This window comes from Carassius auratus, unplaced genomic scaffold (genome assembly GCF_003368295.1).
Source record: "Carassius auratus strain Wakin unplaced genomic scaffold, ASM336829v1 scaf_tig00051820, whole genome shotgun sequence".
Taxonomy (NCBI): domain Eukaryota; kingdom Metazoa; phylum Chordata; class Actinopteri; order Cypriniformes; family Cyprinidae; genus Carassius; species Carassius auratus.
This window is the reverse complement of record NW_020527211.1, coordinates 27,134-42,684: the sequence shown is the minus strand read 5'-3', so window position 1 is coordinate 42,684 and position 15,551 is coordinate 27,134. Positions and strand designations below refer to the sequence as shown.

The 15,551-nt window shown below is 42.2% G+C and overlaps 1 protein-coding gene and 1 pseudogene across 1 annotated transcript; both read left to right on the top strand.

Annotated features, from left to right (window-relative positions):
• The first annotated feature begins 534 nt into the window (after nt 1-534).
• On the top strand, nt 535-1,973 carry LOC113090027 (soluble scavenger receptor cysteine-rich domain-containing protein SSC5D-like; annotated as a pseudogene).
• Nucleotides 1,974-2,018: 45 nt separating this feature from the next.
• On the top strand, nt 2,019-14,747 carry LOC113090028 (lysyl oxidase homolog 4-like). Its single transcript, XM_026256143.1, has 12 exons — nt 2,019-2,214; nt 6,958-6,996; nt 7,082-7,292; nt 7,367-7,547; nt 8,931-9,085; nt 9,654-9,821; nt 10,316-10,478; nt 10,678-10,921; nt 11,782-11,897; nt 12,625-12,761; nt 13,057-13,168; nt 13,840-14,747. The coding sequence occupies exons 1-12, from the start codon at nt 2,069-2,071 to the stop codon at nt 13,908-13,910; spliced, it is 1,743 nt and encodes a 580-aa protein (XP_026111928.1). The 5' UTR covers nt 2,019-2,068; the 3' UTR covers nt 13,911-14,747.
• The last annotated feature ends 804 nt before the right edge of the window (nt 14,748-15,551 follow it).

Here is a 15,551-nt window from a genome sequence, read left to right as displayed (position 1 = left end):
CTGATTCATCAACTCTCTGTTTCCTCTCTTATCTCTTCATGTTAACTATTATTTTCTCTATCATGTCAAACCTGTGTGAATTTCTTCTTTTGAACTAGATTTGATATTTGAAGAATACTAGAAACCAAACAACACTGATCTGCTCAGATTTTTATTGCATGGACAAGCAAACATTATCTAGGATTAAAACAATATCTTCTGCAGAATTTTGTGTGAAAACTCAGAAATGTGACGTTTTTCCTCAATTTTATGTTTAATCTAACAATTGCAAGTTATTAATGAGAGGTAAACTCAGAATTAAGCTGAACACAAAATGAAGATATTCTGAACAAACTCTGGGAACCAAACAGCACTGAACCACACTCACTTTCATTATAAGCACACAACAACAAGACATTCCTCAAACTATCTTCTCATATTGTTGAGTGTCAGCAGTCCTCGTGAGTTTACTGTGTCTCAGTGTGTGTGTGTGTGTGTGTGTGTTGTGATATACACAACAATGCAGCTGTGAATGTGATGATGACGACTCACACACACTTTGATAGAAAGGAAAGTAATGAATCATGTTTGTTTGATCTTCTCGTGGTCTTCTGTGCGTGGGCTGATGGCAGGATCTCCAGCGCTCGAGGAGGTTGATGTGTAATGTGTGTGTCCGAGCGGCAGGCGGAGGAGAAGATGATGAAGATGATGGTGGTGGTGGTGGTGGTGGTGCTGGCCGTGGCTCCGCTCGTGCAGGGGTCCCAGGGTTCCAGGTGCGTCTGGTGGGCGGCAGCAGCAGGTTCGAGGGGCGTCTGGAGGTGCTGTATAACGGTGTGTGGGAACGGTGTGTGATGACGAGGTCAGCATCAGTCTGGTCCAGGTGGTGTGTGTGGAGCTGGGCTTCTCTCGAGGACTCACCTGGGCTCACAGCGCAAGGTTCGGAGAGGGCCACGGTAAGCACCTCGCTCGGTGTCCAGTGAGGACGAGGGGAGAAACTGAATCATGAAATCATTTACCACATGTTCCCAGACTCGTGATGTTAGTCGTGACTCTTTATCACACAGGTCACACTTTTTCCTCACAATTCTGAACTTACTGTATATATTACTATGTGCCAGTAACTGCAGGTTATTGGCGAGATGTAAACTCAGAATCCCAACTTGTATGAGAATTTTGAGTTTATCAAACTTTGTTTTTCTGCCATCTAGTGTTCAGAGGAAAATAACATCAAAGGCACCTTTGACCCCGGGGTGCCCTGTTGTACCCTATTAAAATAAATAAGTGTGTGTTCAGGTCCGATCTGGATGGATAACGTCCGGTGTTCGGGGGCGAGAGCTCTCTGTCCGAGTGCCGGTCGAACGGCTGGGGTGTGAGCGACTGCACTCACGCTGAAGATCTGGGGGTCATCTGCAGTCCAGATCCACCCCCCCAGGGTCACGTCCCCCGTTACCCAGAACCCCCTTCACCTCGGATCTCTAACCTGGTCTCGAACACTCCTCTGCGTGGGCATGAGATCGGTCTCCACCGCGGGGCCCGGGGCCCGTCCTCACCGCACCTCAACGGTCATCGCATCCACCTGCGCAGGAACGGGTTCGAGAGCGCCGTCACCCCGCAGGGACACCGGATCCCAGACTTCCTGCGCAGCAGAGCCTCCTACAGGAGAGCACAGGAAGTGACGCCCGCTCAGACCACCAGAAACCCTGAGAGACCAGCACCAGCGCCTGAGCCGGTCTATCCCCGTCTGGAGCACAGCAACAGGATGGATCTGGACTTCAGCGACGTGGACGAGCAGGTCAGAGCCTCTAATACTCAGCAGCATTTCTTTGATCAAAATCAGAATAAAACAGTGAAATATTATTCTAATATAAATCATCAGTTTTCTGTGTGAATCTGTGTTAAAGTGTAATGTATTTCTGTGATGCTCCGCTGTATTTTCAGCATCATTCCTCCAGTCTTCATGATCTTCAGTGTAATTTAACAAAAAGGTCCAGTGAACTGTGTTTGTCCGTGTCTCTCTCAGCCGTCTGGGTCACTCCGGCTGGACGAGGTGCGTCTCCGACCCGTCCTGACCCCCACTCGGAGCGCTGCCATGGTAACGGAGGGGGTGCTGGAGGTGAGGCATGCTGGGAAATGGAGGCAGGTGTGTAGTCTGGGCTGGGATCTGAGCAGCAGTCGTGTGGCGTGTGGCATGCTGGGATACCCGTCCGCGGAGCAACACGACACACGCGTGTACCGGTGAGTGTGTGTCTACAAGATCCACCTTCATCATTTGGGATCAGCAACGAACAAGCCTCCATGGTCTACTAGCTAAGGATATTATAGTTTAATTAATGTTTTTATTAATTAAAAATAAATAATAAATGTTATACTGAAATACAATAAAATATAAAAACTTAAACCTTTTAAGAACTTATTGTAACTAGTTGCCAACTAACTAAAACTAAAATTAAAACTGCCAAAAAAAAAAAAAAAATTAAACCTGTATAGACATAATTAAAAAAAAACTACAAAAAATTACAAAAACACCTAAAATTAAAATAAGTACAGAAAATATAAAATTTAATTAAAATAAAAAAAAAATAGCAAACACTACAAAAGTAAATTAATAATGCTTGAAAAATAATAATGAAGAAAATAAAAAGGTTAGTAAATAAAGTATTTCTCATGTTAATGTAGCTGATGCAAGTTGATTAACTTGATGTACTAAACTGTGTGATATTATATTAGTGGACTAACAGTAGTTTGAGGGTGTTCCTCCCTGGAGAAAGCAGTCCTCCACACACTGTGTTTAGTGTCAGCAGTGTGTGTCCTCGCCTGTAATTACATGATTCCATGCGTCTGCTCTGGATGTGTCTGTGAATATCCCAGACTTTCTCCTTCTTCATCAGAGCGCGTGCCTTTCCATCAGCTCTCACTTCCACTTCCTGCTCGAATCAGCCGCTTCTTTCATCTAGTCATAACAGGACAGAAGGATCGTGAGAATCAGAGGAAGTGTGTGGTGATCCATCCCGATAATGACTGACTGAGACTGATTAAAGAGTTATAGTCACACCATCTTCATCATCAGTGACGAGCCGAGCGAACCCAAAGACCTCCAGTCACCATACGCCAGAAAATAAAATCTATTCTTAAACTTTTTTCAAAATGTGCAAAGAGTGGCTAAATACCAAGGGGCAAGGAACTCGACCGGAAGTTGAAGTCGGGTGGGGGCTGCCATCTTTTAGCAGAACTTCACTTGCGTTAGCATTCCCATTGACTCCCATTCATTTTGGAATCACTTTGACAGCGAACAACTTTACATCTGAGGCGTTTAAAGACTCCGTTTGTCCATTATTTATTTCTAAAGATACACGACAATGTATAAAGGGCTCCATTACCTTCTATGTTACATTATGGCCCCATATAAACAGTTTTTGTAAAAAATAGGCTAACGATTGCGTCATAACCACTCGGCTCTCTGTCGCATTACCGTACAGACAGGAGGAGAAGCTCGCAGGCAATTAACTTAATATGGCGTACTGGTGTTACATTTTAAAATACTATACAAAATAATTAATCAGAATACTTACTCCTGCTCACTCACGACAAAGAACTCCCCGCTCAAGCTCGCCGTCTCTGCAAGATTAACGATGGCAGTTTGTTACGCACAGCTACTAGAAGATTTACATCTGTCAGACAGGTTGCTGACGTCATCAAGCTTCGTTTGAGTCTGCGCGTCAGAAACGGAAGTGCTAAAAAAACGCTAAAACTGGGCTTCACTTGTCTCAATTGAGTTCCAATGGGGTCGCTGTGTCCATTTCTTTTACTGTCTATGGTAAATACAGATGTGCTTCAAGATATATTTATGTTAATATATTTTCTACCAGTATCAAATTCCGTCACCAGAAGCATACTATACGTGCATTTTGTAACCGTACTCTGTACACACAGCTCCCACGCATAGACAGTAAAAGAAATGGACACAGCGACCCCATTGGAACTCAATTGAGACAAATGAAGCCCATTTTTAGCGTTTTTTAGCACTTCCGTTTCTGTCTCGCAGACTCAAACGAAGCTTGACGACGTCAGCAACCTGTCTGACAGATGTAAATCTTCTAGTAGCTGTGCGTGCAAACTGCCATCGTTAATCTTGCAGAGACGGTGAGCTTGAGCGGGGAGTTCTTTGGCGTGAGTGAGCAGGAGTAAGTATTCTGATTAATTATTTTGTATAGTATTTTAAAATGTAACGCCAGTACACCATATTAAGTTAATTGCCTGCGAGCTTCTCCTCCTGTCTGTACGGTAATGCGACGGAGAGACGGAGTGGTTATGACGCAATCGTTAGCCTATTTTTTACAAAAACTGTTTATATGGGGCCAAAATGTAACATAGAAGGTAATGGAGCCCTTTATACATTGTCGTGTATCTTTAGAAATAAATAATGGACAAACTGAGTCTTTAAACGCCTCAGATGTAAAGTTATTCTCTGTCAAAGTGACGCCAAAATGAATGGGAGTCAATGGGAATGCTAACGCAAGTGAAGTTCTGCTAAAAGATGGCAGCCCCCACCCGACTTCAACTTCCGGTTGAGTTCCTTGCCGCCTGGTCTCACGTCTGCATTGAATTAGTTTTGCACTAATCAGTTGTTCCACAAGGTGGCAGCACTGCTCCGCTGTTTCACAGATGGAACACAATATGTGTTCGGCTGTATGCATACACTAACATACACGTACAGAAAGGAAGCATACTTTGAGCTTTAGTACAGTGGAAAAACATGTTCTGTCATTTTTCCATTCAATTGCGCTACTATTCCACTGCTTTTCTATGTAAAAATGATCTAGATGGTCTTTTGGAGTGTCTCACACACAAGATGCTGTGTCAAAATTAAAGGATTTAGTGTATATTTCTACACGCAGCGCTGCTCATCAACGTCAGGTCTGAAACAGTGAACCAATCAGAAGAGCTCGGAGGCGGGGCAAGCTTTTGTTTACAGCTGCAAGTTGTCATGGCAACTGTTTGGAGGAATTCTGTGCTGTTTTTTTTTTTTTTAATAAACTCTTTCTGAACACTGTGTGTGATTCTGCCCACTGCAGCACTGACAGAGAGTTTAACAAGAAAAAGCACAGTTTTAATGAGCAGTGTTTATGTGGTCTGGAATAGATTTAATAGTTTTGCCCTTTAGTTCACTCTCACTTCACTTTACAGTTTCAGAGCAGATGTGATGCAAGTGCTGCTCTTCTTCAGTATTTCTGTCTGGTTTTTCAGGGCTGATCTCTACAGATTCTGAATCTGAAACATGTGAAAGTGAAAGTGTGTATTGTTCTGTGAGGAGTGTTAAATGCTGGGCTTGCGTCTCTGTTTCTGTGCTGTCTATATTAGACTCCAGCCGCAGAGATTCTGTGCTTCTGCGAGTGATCTTTAAGAGCTGGTTTCAGGACTCCACCCGGTTCAGCTCCATTCTGGCTGTCGTTTCATTTCAACTCTTTCCCTTGTGAGAATGTGCTCCTTGGCTTTATATGTGTTCTCATTTCAGGCCAGGTTCACTGATGTTGTGTTATGGATTAAATCTAATCCTCAGATCTTTGTATTTAAAGATCATAATTAGTTTGACACAGGACACACTGAATAGGCACTTTTCTTCTCTAAAAAAAGGACTTTGAAAGAAGGATGTTTGGTTTGGTTGAAGAAAATCCTAGTGCTTATTAGATTAGGAAAAAAAAAACATTTTCACATAAACGTTTTAATTTATTTCAAAGTATGGCCAAAAATATATTTGCAAAAATAAGTTTCTAAATATATTTACTATTTTTTGCCAATACATTTTGCAAAGCATTTAAAAACACATTTTGTCCCCCACATATTTTAATAAGAAAAAAGAAAAACCATTGGTCAAATTTGAAGTGAAATAAAAAAAAATTGCATTGAATATTGAATATATCACACATTTTAATAAAAATAAATAATGAATAAAAGGAAGCTGCAATTCCAGAAAAGTTGGGACATTTTCTAAAATGCAATAAAATCAAGAATCTGTGATATGATAGTTCTCTTTAATTTATTTCACTTAGCTTCACTTAGCTGTTTAAAACATAAATTCAGCACATATTTCTAATCTGTTATGGGCAGAGTCATGTGTATTTGTGCTGTGTGTGTGTGTGTTTTCATGTCTGACGAGTGTTTGTCGCTCATTAAAGCTTCTTCATCTCTTCTGATCTTCTCTTGATGTGTCTGTGGCTCCGGGCGGCCCCTGGGTCATGTGACTGCTCTCAGCCAATCACAGCCCTGCATGGATCTCTGTTGATGTGGCAAATAAGTGGTTTCCTAAAGTCATGCTGCCAGCAGAGCGGACCACCAGCGCTCAGACAGACGAGAGATATATATACGTGCTGTCTCCAGAAACACAATGCTATGTGTGTGTGTTAGTTTGTTGTGTTTCCATGTGTTTCAGCAGGTGCTTGTGGGTATTTAACTGCTGCTTTAATTCAGTGACTCATTAGGACAGTCATTTCAGCTCTTTTCCCTCGTCTGAATTCAGCCGCTGTATAATCCTGCAGGATGATGTGTGATTGTAGACAGAAGAAACCCAGAAACAAGCTGCACTTCTAGTTCAGACTAACTCTCTAGAGATAATTCAGTAGTGTCTGATGTTGGATCACATCACAGCGTCTCTACTCAACTCTACACGCCTAGAAATCATAAGAGATGTCTGACTTTAATATCTCTAGTTCTCTCCTTCAAACCCCAGATTCATGACTGCATCTCTATATTCATCCTGTGTCTCGTAAACTCAGGATAACCACAAATAAACCATAGTTTTGATACACTTACCATAGTTTAACCTTGATATTGTAATAAAACTGTGGTTATATGAACAAAAAACATGGTAACTACACTTTTACTGTAATAAAAACCGATGTATCCTGTTGGGTTTCCTTTGTGAAGGTTATTAAGCTGTTTATTAAGTGCAGTCCTGTTGATCGGCTCATTCGTGTGTTTCAGGAAACTGTGGGACTCAAAGATGGAGGATCCAGCCACAAGGTAAGGCTTCATCCGCTGTTTGTTGTCAGTGCTGGCTGTATGAAGGGACTCTGAGAGAGATGTGTGTGTGTGTGTGTGTGTGCAGGTCTGCGGTCAGTAAGAAGGCGTTCTGGGTCGAGAGGGTTCAGTGTTCGGGTTCGGAGGTGTCTCTGGCACAGTGTCGAGCGCAGCTCTCCGTCCCGCGGCACGACGTTCCCTGCTCCGGAGGGATGCACGCGGTGGTGCGCTGTGTTCCCGGTGCTCAGTTCTCCAGAAGCTCCGCCTCCAGACCCCCGCAGGCTCCGCCCCCTCTGAAGGTGAGTGCTGCTCAGGGTCCAGCTGTGAGCCCTGGCCCCGGGGACACGGCTCATGTGTCTGTGTGTTCCTGCAGGCGGCGGTGCGTCTGAAGGCCGGTGCACGGCTGGGCGAGGGTCGGGTGGAGGTGCTCCGCGAGGGGAAGTGGGGGACCGTGTGTGACCATCTGTGGGATCTGACCGCGGCCAGCGTGGTGTGCAGAGAGCTGGGCTTCGGCTCGGCCAGAGACGCCCCACGAGGAGCGCTCATGGGTCAAGGTAATGTCACCAGAGCTGATATGAGCTCAGTGTTATTTCCTCTTTCCCAGTGGCTCATGGGTGTTGAGTTTGAGTTTCTCCACTAGTCTAAACAGAAATTATTATTACATAAAAATATTACAAAAAATACATACAAATTCCTAATCCTTTGGGTACAATTCGGCCATAAACACAATGTAATGAATGTATATCATCATAACTGTAAAATATTATTATTATTCAATAACCCTAACCATGCTTATAGTATGTTTGGTGTAACCAGTTTAAACCAGTCTGGACACTCAGTTATTCAGATGTTGTGGAACACAGAGGCTCTGAGTGTTTTCTGCTGAATCTGATCATACACATCACAACACTACAGCAGCATGAAGATGAGTCTTCCCAGCATGCTCTCCTATAAATGTGCTTCTGTTCCATCGTCTCAGGTTTGGGGTTTTGCTCTATTTTCAGGGTTAATGCTCTGAATTATACGCTGTCAGTCTGTTCTTCAGTGGTGATAAGGAGCAGTGCTTTAGGTGGCCCAAAAGAGGTGCCGGCACTCTATTATAGCAATATATATATATATATTTTTTTTTTTTTTTTTTTTTTTTGATGACTCCCCTCATCCCCTGAGGTAACACCAACTATATTGAGGGGGTTTTATATACAGCAGTCAACAGGCGACCTTAATAATAAATCCTTTTATTAGTTTGTGGATTTGCTTGCACTAGAAAGAACTACTGAACATAAATAAAATGTGAAAAAGGATTTTGAAAAAATACCCTTAGAAAGAGCTACTAACATTACTGCATTCAAACTCCTGAACTGATTCAAATGATTCGTGATCACCAAATTGACTCAAATGATTCGCAAAACCTCTCCGATTTTTCGAATTGATTCAAATGATCCGAGAAGCCGCTCCGAACTCTCGAACTGACTCAAATGATTCACGCTCCATACTCCGAACGAGAAAGAATTAGGAAGCGTGCATTGTGAAGGGCGCTCTGAAAAGCGGCAGCGCAGGCAAAGGATTAAATCCTCTATTAAAACAGATGTACAAATGAAGGTACCGGTGTGATAAAAACACATTCTCGGCGCACGGAGAGGTGACGGTACACTCAAGAGATATATTTGGAAGTGTTGGTACTCAGTACCGGTGCGTACCGGCCACTTAAAGCACTGTTAAGGAAATAAGAGACACGTCTGCTGGTGACTTCATGACCCAACCGTGCACTAATTACAGGAGTCTCGTCTCTCTATCCCATCTGCTGCCGTTTCCATCTATTAAACACTTCCATAGTAATTTACTGAATCCAGCGTCCACATCACACATGCCTCCATTTACCTTTCAATCAGGCCAGTTGCAGTTTTCTTCATCAGCTCGTGGAACATGTGTTTGTGCAGGTACGGGTCTGATCCACATGAACGCGGTGCAGTGTTCGGGACAGGAGCGCTCCATCACACAGTGCCGCTTCCGGGAGGTGCCACTGCACTCATGCAAACACTCCCAGGATGCATCTGTCCGCTGCAACGTCCCCAACACCGGCCTGAGCGCCACCGTACGTACAGAGACACTAATCTTCCGCTCGAGTCGATGGCAGCCTGCAGAAGTGGATGGTTAAACGCTGTCAAATTTGGTGTTCAGATAGAAGACTATATACACATTTATCACAGTAAATCTGGAGTCTCTGACTCAAACGCTCTAGCGCCACCAACTGTCTGAAGTTTCGGACATATTCTGTCTGCCTTTTTCAAACTCCTCATAGACCAATTTTCACCAAATTTGATTGAGATCATGATGGCAAAAAAAGTTATGGATTTTAGACTAATATATGTCAAACTGTTTTTCTGAATAAAAATGTATGGTATGATGCCGAAATTGTACTTTATGACACTTTACCGTATTGAAACAGTGAGTTTGTCATGGTGCCACCTACTGGTCAAAAGTAGTTAGAATTGAATTCTACTGTTAGTGATTGTATTAATGATTTTTCAACAGTTTTGCCCCTAAATCATCTATATTTTCAGTCACAGTTCTGTAGTTAGTTATAGTTTGAGCAAACATGAAGCAGTGGTGTGTGACCTGACGAGTGCCCCCCGGGCTGTGGTGTGTCCTGTAATGTCCAGGTGCGTCTGGCGGGGGGGCGGGAGGCGGCGGAGGGCCGGGTGGAGGTGCTGATGGAGGTGAACGGTCAGCAGCGCTGGGGCTCCGTCTGCGGTCAGAACTGGGGCATTAATGAAGCCATGGTGGTGTGTCGACAGCTCGGCTTGGGCTTCGCTTCCAGAGCCCATCAGGTACGTGACGTTACCTCCAACCTCCATACCATGTGTTCAAGACAATAACAGCCTGACTTTCTTGGAAACTGGTGCAAGGTATTAATAGTGAAAATGAAACCGGGGAAACAAACTTGTGTCTCTTTTTTGCAACATGATAAATGACTTGCAGCAGATGAAAAGCACGAAACAAACACAATCATGAGGTAAAGTCAGATGCGCAATGCAGAATCTATTCGTTTCACTGTTTTCACGGCTGTTGTTTCCATGCAGAGGTAATTACAACCCTGCACAGATTCAGGGAAAGAGCAGGAAACCAGAGAGAAAACAAACCCAGAATAGAGCTGCTGAACCGGAGCACATTTGCACTCTTATTAAAGCCTCTCGCTAAATAGACGGTGGAGAGGAACGTGGAAAGTATTTGATAATGTGCATGAATTAGCTGTAATAGCAGGTGTTATTAGACTCTGGGTGGATTCCTGCGGAGGCAGTCATGTGTTCGGTCCGTCCCGCAGGAGACCTGGTTCTGGCCCAGCAGCTCCGGGTCCGAGGACGTGCTTCTGAGCGGAACACACTGCATCGGCACAGAGATCTCCATCCAGCAGTGCCACAGGAACAGACAGGTGTCCTGCCCACGAGGGGGCGGAGCCAGAGCCGCCGGAGTCACCTGTGCCGACGGTACCAGCACACCTTAGCACACACACACACACACACATAATCTCAAAGTGACTTAAAGTAAATATTATCGAATGGGTTCAGCAGACCAAAAAGGTTAAATGTAATATTTGTATTAAAGTGATTCGCTGCAGTATTAATGCAGCTGTTAAATCTGTTGCTCTTGTGTATGTGTGTATGTGTGTGTTGTGTGTGTCCTCAGCGGCTCCGGATCTGGTGATCGACGCGCAGCTGGTGCAGGAGTCTGCGTATCTGGAGGACCGTCCACTGCACCTGCTGACCTGCGCTCACGAGGAGAACTGTCTGTCGTCCTCCGCCGCACGCATGACCTGGCCCTACGGTCACCGCCGCCTGCTGCGCTTCTCCTCACGCATCATGAACCTCGGACGGGCCGACTTCAGACCGCGAGCCTCACGGGAGTCCTGGACCTGGCACCAGTGCCACCGGTGAGTGTGTGAGTGTGTGTGTGTGTGTGTGTGTGTGTGTGTGTGTGTGTGTGAGAGAGAGAGAGAGCGAGTGTGAGAGTGCATGAGCTAAATTGAGTTCTTTCTCGTCTTGTGCCTCGAGGTTTTAAAACCACTTTAATGTTAAAAAAAAATAAAAACATTTAGCATCTCTCTGTGCGCACAGAAAACATCACACTCATGATGAACTGAGCTCTGTTTTATTATTTTAGCAGGGGCTTGTTATGAGGATCTTTTGAGAAAGATTTATCACTTTACTAATGATAAAGTTATTTTAAAAAAATTACTTAATCAAATGAATTGAATAATAAAAATGACAAACTAGATTAAATAAATGTTAATAAATAGATTTTAAAATGAAACAAACAAAACAAAACTGACTAATTGACTGAAATTGACTAATTCATCAAAATATTAGTTGTGAAAATTAATCATATGAAATTAGAATTAATATTTTTTATAAATAAAATTTATAAAAAAGTCAGATCAAAATAAATAATTGAAAAAAATCGTATTAATACAATTACTAAAATTAATTTAATAAAAAATGTTGAATTGGAATAAATAACTCATTTCACAATAAAACAAACAAGGCAAAACACTTACACCATATAATTAATATAATTCTTGAATCATTTTTATGTATTAGTTATTTTAGTGCTATTATCTAAAAGTCTGTTTGTGTGTTTTCTGTCACTGATGTCACTGCGTTTGTGCTGGTGTCACGGTTACATCATCTCTCACTCTGATTGGTTGTCTCCCGCTCCAGCAGCCAATCAGAGGCCAGGATAGTGTCACATGATGGTGGTGTTTGACTGAGCCGTGCTCTTCGTCTCTTACAGACACTACCACAGCATCGAGGTGTTCACACACTATGACCTCCTGACCCTGAACGGCACAAAGGTCGCGGAGGGTCACAAGGCCAGCTTCTGTCTGGAGGACACGTACTGCCCTGAAGGTGAAGCCGCATCTTTCTTATTTAAATTTAGTTAAGAATTAATTTTCTTATTTAAAATGTGTTTATAATTACAAAATATATGTATATATTTTTTAAGACTAGGATCCTAGACCTGGGACCTAGACCTAGACCCTTTTTTAATTTTTATTAATATACTTTTTATCGGTTAAACCAAGTTCTAAAATATTTCCATATTTAACATGTAGAAATAGTACAAATCTTTTGTTTAAATCTTTAGTCATTAAATCCTGAAAAGCTGAGGAAAAATATAAATAGTTTTAGTTATTTCTTTTTAGGGGTTTAAAAAAAAAAGTAAAAAAATATATATTTAAGGGAAAATACGAATACTGAGTAAAATTTATTTGATTAAAAGTGTAAATATCAGGCCAGAATCATACTTGAGTGGAAGTTAAAAATCACTTAAATTCTAATTTAAAAACTACAAGTAGTTAATCTGATTACAAATGAATTGACTGACAGCCCTAATTGTTATTCTAAATAATATTTGTATATTTAATAATATTTTCCAAATAAATACTTTTTAAAAAGACCATCTTTTTTCAAATATTTTCTCATTTTTTTAGAACTTCTAGAGTAAAAATACAGTCCATGTATTCAGTGTAGTTTCAGACTGGAGTGAAGTGAATAACTGCAGAACAGGAATCATGTAAAACCTGACGCTGATGAGGTCATGACCTCTGGTTCTGCTTGGTCTCCACGGTAACAGGTCTGAGCAAACGCTACGCCTGCTATAACATGGGCGATCAGGGCATCACTGTGGGCTGCTGGGATACGTACAGCCACGACATCGACTGCCAGTGGGTGGACATCACCGACGTCCGGCCCGGAGACTACATCTTCCAGGTCAGAGGTCACGCTCACCTTAAACCTGAGGTCAGAGGTCACGCTCACACTAATCCTACATAATGTAACGTTTTATTTTTTGCCCACGGCCCTCAGTCTAGTTTGATTTTAAAGGTTTGTTGCTTGGATCTCTTCGTGTGTTTGACCGGATCACAGGCTGTTTATCTGAGATCCTCGCCGTGATTACAGTCCTTCAACACTCAGATGACAAATAAAGCCTTAACCTCTCTCTCTCTCTCTCACACACATTCTCTCTCTCTCTCTCACACACACACACACACACACCTGCGCGCAGGTGGAGGTGAATCCGTCGCTGGATATGGCCGAGTCTGATTTCCAGAATAACGTGATGCGCTGCCGCTGCCGCTACGACGGAGCACGTGTCTATCTGTACGGCTGCCACAGCGGTGAGACACACTTCACTTCACTTCACAGTCTGAACACATCAGATCCAGATCAACATAACTCTCTCAAAACTACTTACAGGTTACAAGAAAATACTCCTTCTTTCTAAGGCACCTGCTACTACTTTCTGTTTTACACAATACAAAAGAAAATAAGCCAATAAAAATGTATTAATGACATTAAAAAATTTAAACGTTCATGCTTTTGATGCTTAAAAAAAAAAAGAATGTAATAAAAATTATTCATTTAAATAAAAAAATATATATATTTTTTGCTAGAAAAAAAAAAAAAGGATTACTGGAGTATGTTTTACAAAAATGTATTTTTAGGAGACGTATTTTATATTAATGGCCAGTATTATGAATATATATTATTTGCAAAATAAAATAAAATGTAAAAAAAACTTTACTTATTTTTTGCAATAAATAATAATAAATTAAATAATGCATACAATTAAAATATTTAGTTAATTCATAAGTTATTGTAATACATTTTAAAAGAAAATAGTATTTTAGTCCATCTATTTAAAAACGTCATGTTTAATAACTTGCTGTTTCCTATAGTTATTTGTAAAACTTTCTAGAAATTTCTATGTGAACTATTTCCTTTTTGAACACATCTCAAAGATAAAGATGTAAATGAAACTCAGACATGAGTTTTCTGGCTGTTTCAGGAGACGCTTACAGCGCAGAGGCAGAGGACCTGTTTGAACACCAGCGTCAGATCTCAAACAACTTCCTCTGATGGAGCGACGCTCGCTGGGCGGAGTCTGTGTGATTGACGGGTAGGGGGTGGGGTTAGTGCGATGATTGACAGCTCGGCCAGTATTCATGAAGCAGAAGATCAGAAGAACTTCCTGCCGTTATAATGAGAGATTTCTTGAGTTTGTGCAGATGTTTCCAGCACATCTCACCGAGGCTGTGTGTGTGATTCATCTTCAACACCCAGACGAGATTCACAGGGAACATGTGACGGCACAAAATAAAGACACTAACATTGAGAATCCGTCATGAAACGGGAACAGTTTTTCAGGTTGTCACCACTTGTAAACGGAATAGAACTTTTCTTCCAAAAAGTGTAATTTTTTTCTGCTCGTCATTTTCATATTCTAGTTCACGTTTTTGAAACTTTTATTTAATCAAATAATCTGATACCTCAATTTCTGTTAATAAAAAGGTTGTAAAACTCCTAGTTCTTGTTGAGTGTTGTGTTGATGATTTCAAGATGTTTTCTGAAGTTGTCATGTTTATTTCTCTGGCCACTGGTGCTAGTTTTAGCCTCTCATTTAGTCTTGAATATGATTCTAGGTTATTATGATTATTAACAGAGCAGCAGAATCTGTGTCAGAAAGGTTTCATCACCGTTGTGTCACATGCACAGATTGTGTTTCAATACTTCCAGTGCTTTAAGTGGCCGGTACACAGCGGTACTCAGTACCGTCACTTCCAAATATATCTCTTGAGTGTACCGTCACCTCTCCGTGCGCCGAGAACGTGTTTTTATCATACCAGTACGTTCATTTGGACATCTGTTTTAATAGAGGTTTAAATCCTTTTCCTGCGCTGCCGCTTTTCAGAGCGCCCTTCACAATGCACGCTCCCTAATTCTTCCTAGTTCGGAGTATGGAGCGTGAATCATTTGAGTCAGTTCGGGAGTTCGGAGCAGGATCGCGAATCATTTGAGTCAGTTTGGAGATCGCGAATCATTTGAATAAGTTCGGGAGTTCGGAGCGGGATCGCGAATCATTTGAGTCAGTTTGGAGATCGCGAATCATTTGAATCAGTTCGGGAGTTCGGAGCGGGATCGCGAATCATTTGAATCAATTTGGGAGTTCATAGCGGGTTCACGAATCATTTGAGTCAGTTTGGAGATCGCGAATAATTTGAATCAGTTTGGGAGTTCGGAGCAGGATCGCGAATCATTTGAGTCAGTTTGGAGATCGCGAATCATTTGAATAAGTTCGGGAGTTCGGAGCGGGATCGCGAATCATTTGAGTCAGTTTGGAGATCGCGAATCATTTGAATCAGTTCGGGAGTTCGGAGCGGGATCGCGAATCATTTGAATCAATTTGGGAGTTCATAGCGGGTTCACGAATCATTTGAGTCAGTTTGGAGATCGCGAATCATTTGAATCAGTTTGGGAGTTCGGAGCGGGATCGCGAATCATTTGAATCAGTTTGGGAGTTCGGAGCGGGATCGCGAATCATTTGAATCAATTTGGGAGTTCGGAGCGGGATCGCGAATCATTTGAATCAGTTTGGGAGTTCGGAGCGGGATCGCGAATCATTTGAATCAGTTTGGGAGTTCGGAGCGGGATCGCGAATCATTTGAATCAATTTGAGAGTTCATAGCGGGTTCACGAATCATTTGAGTCAGTTTGGAGATC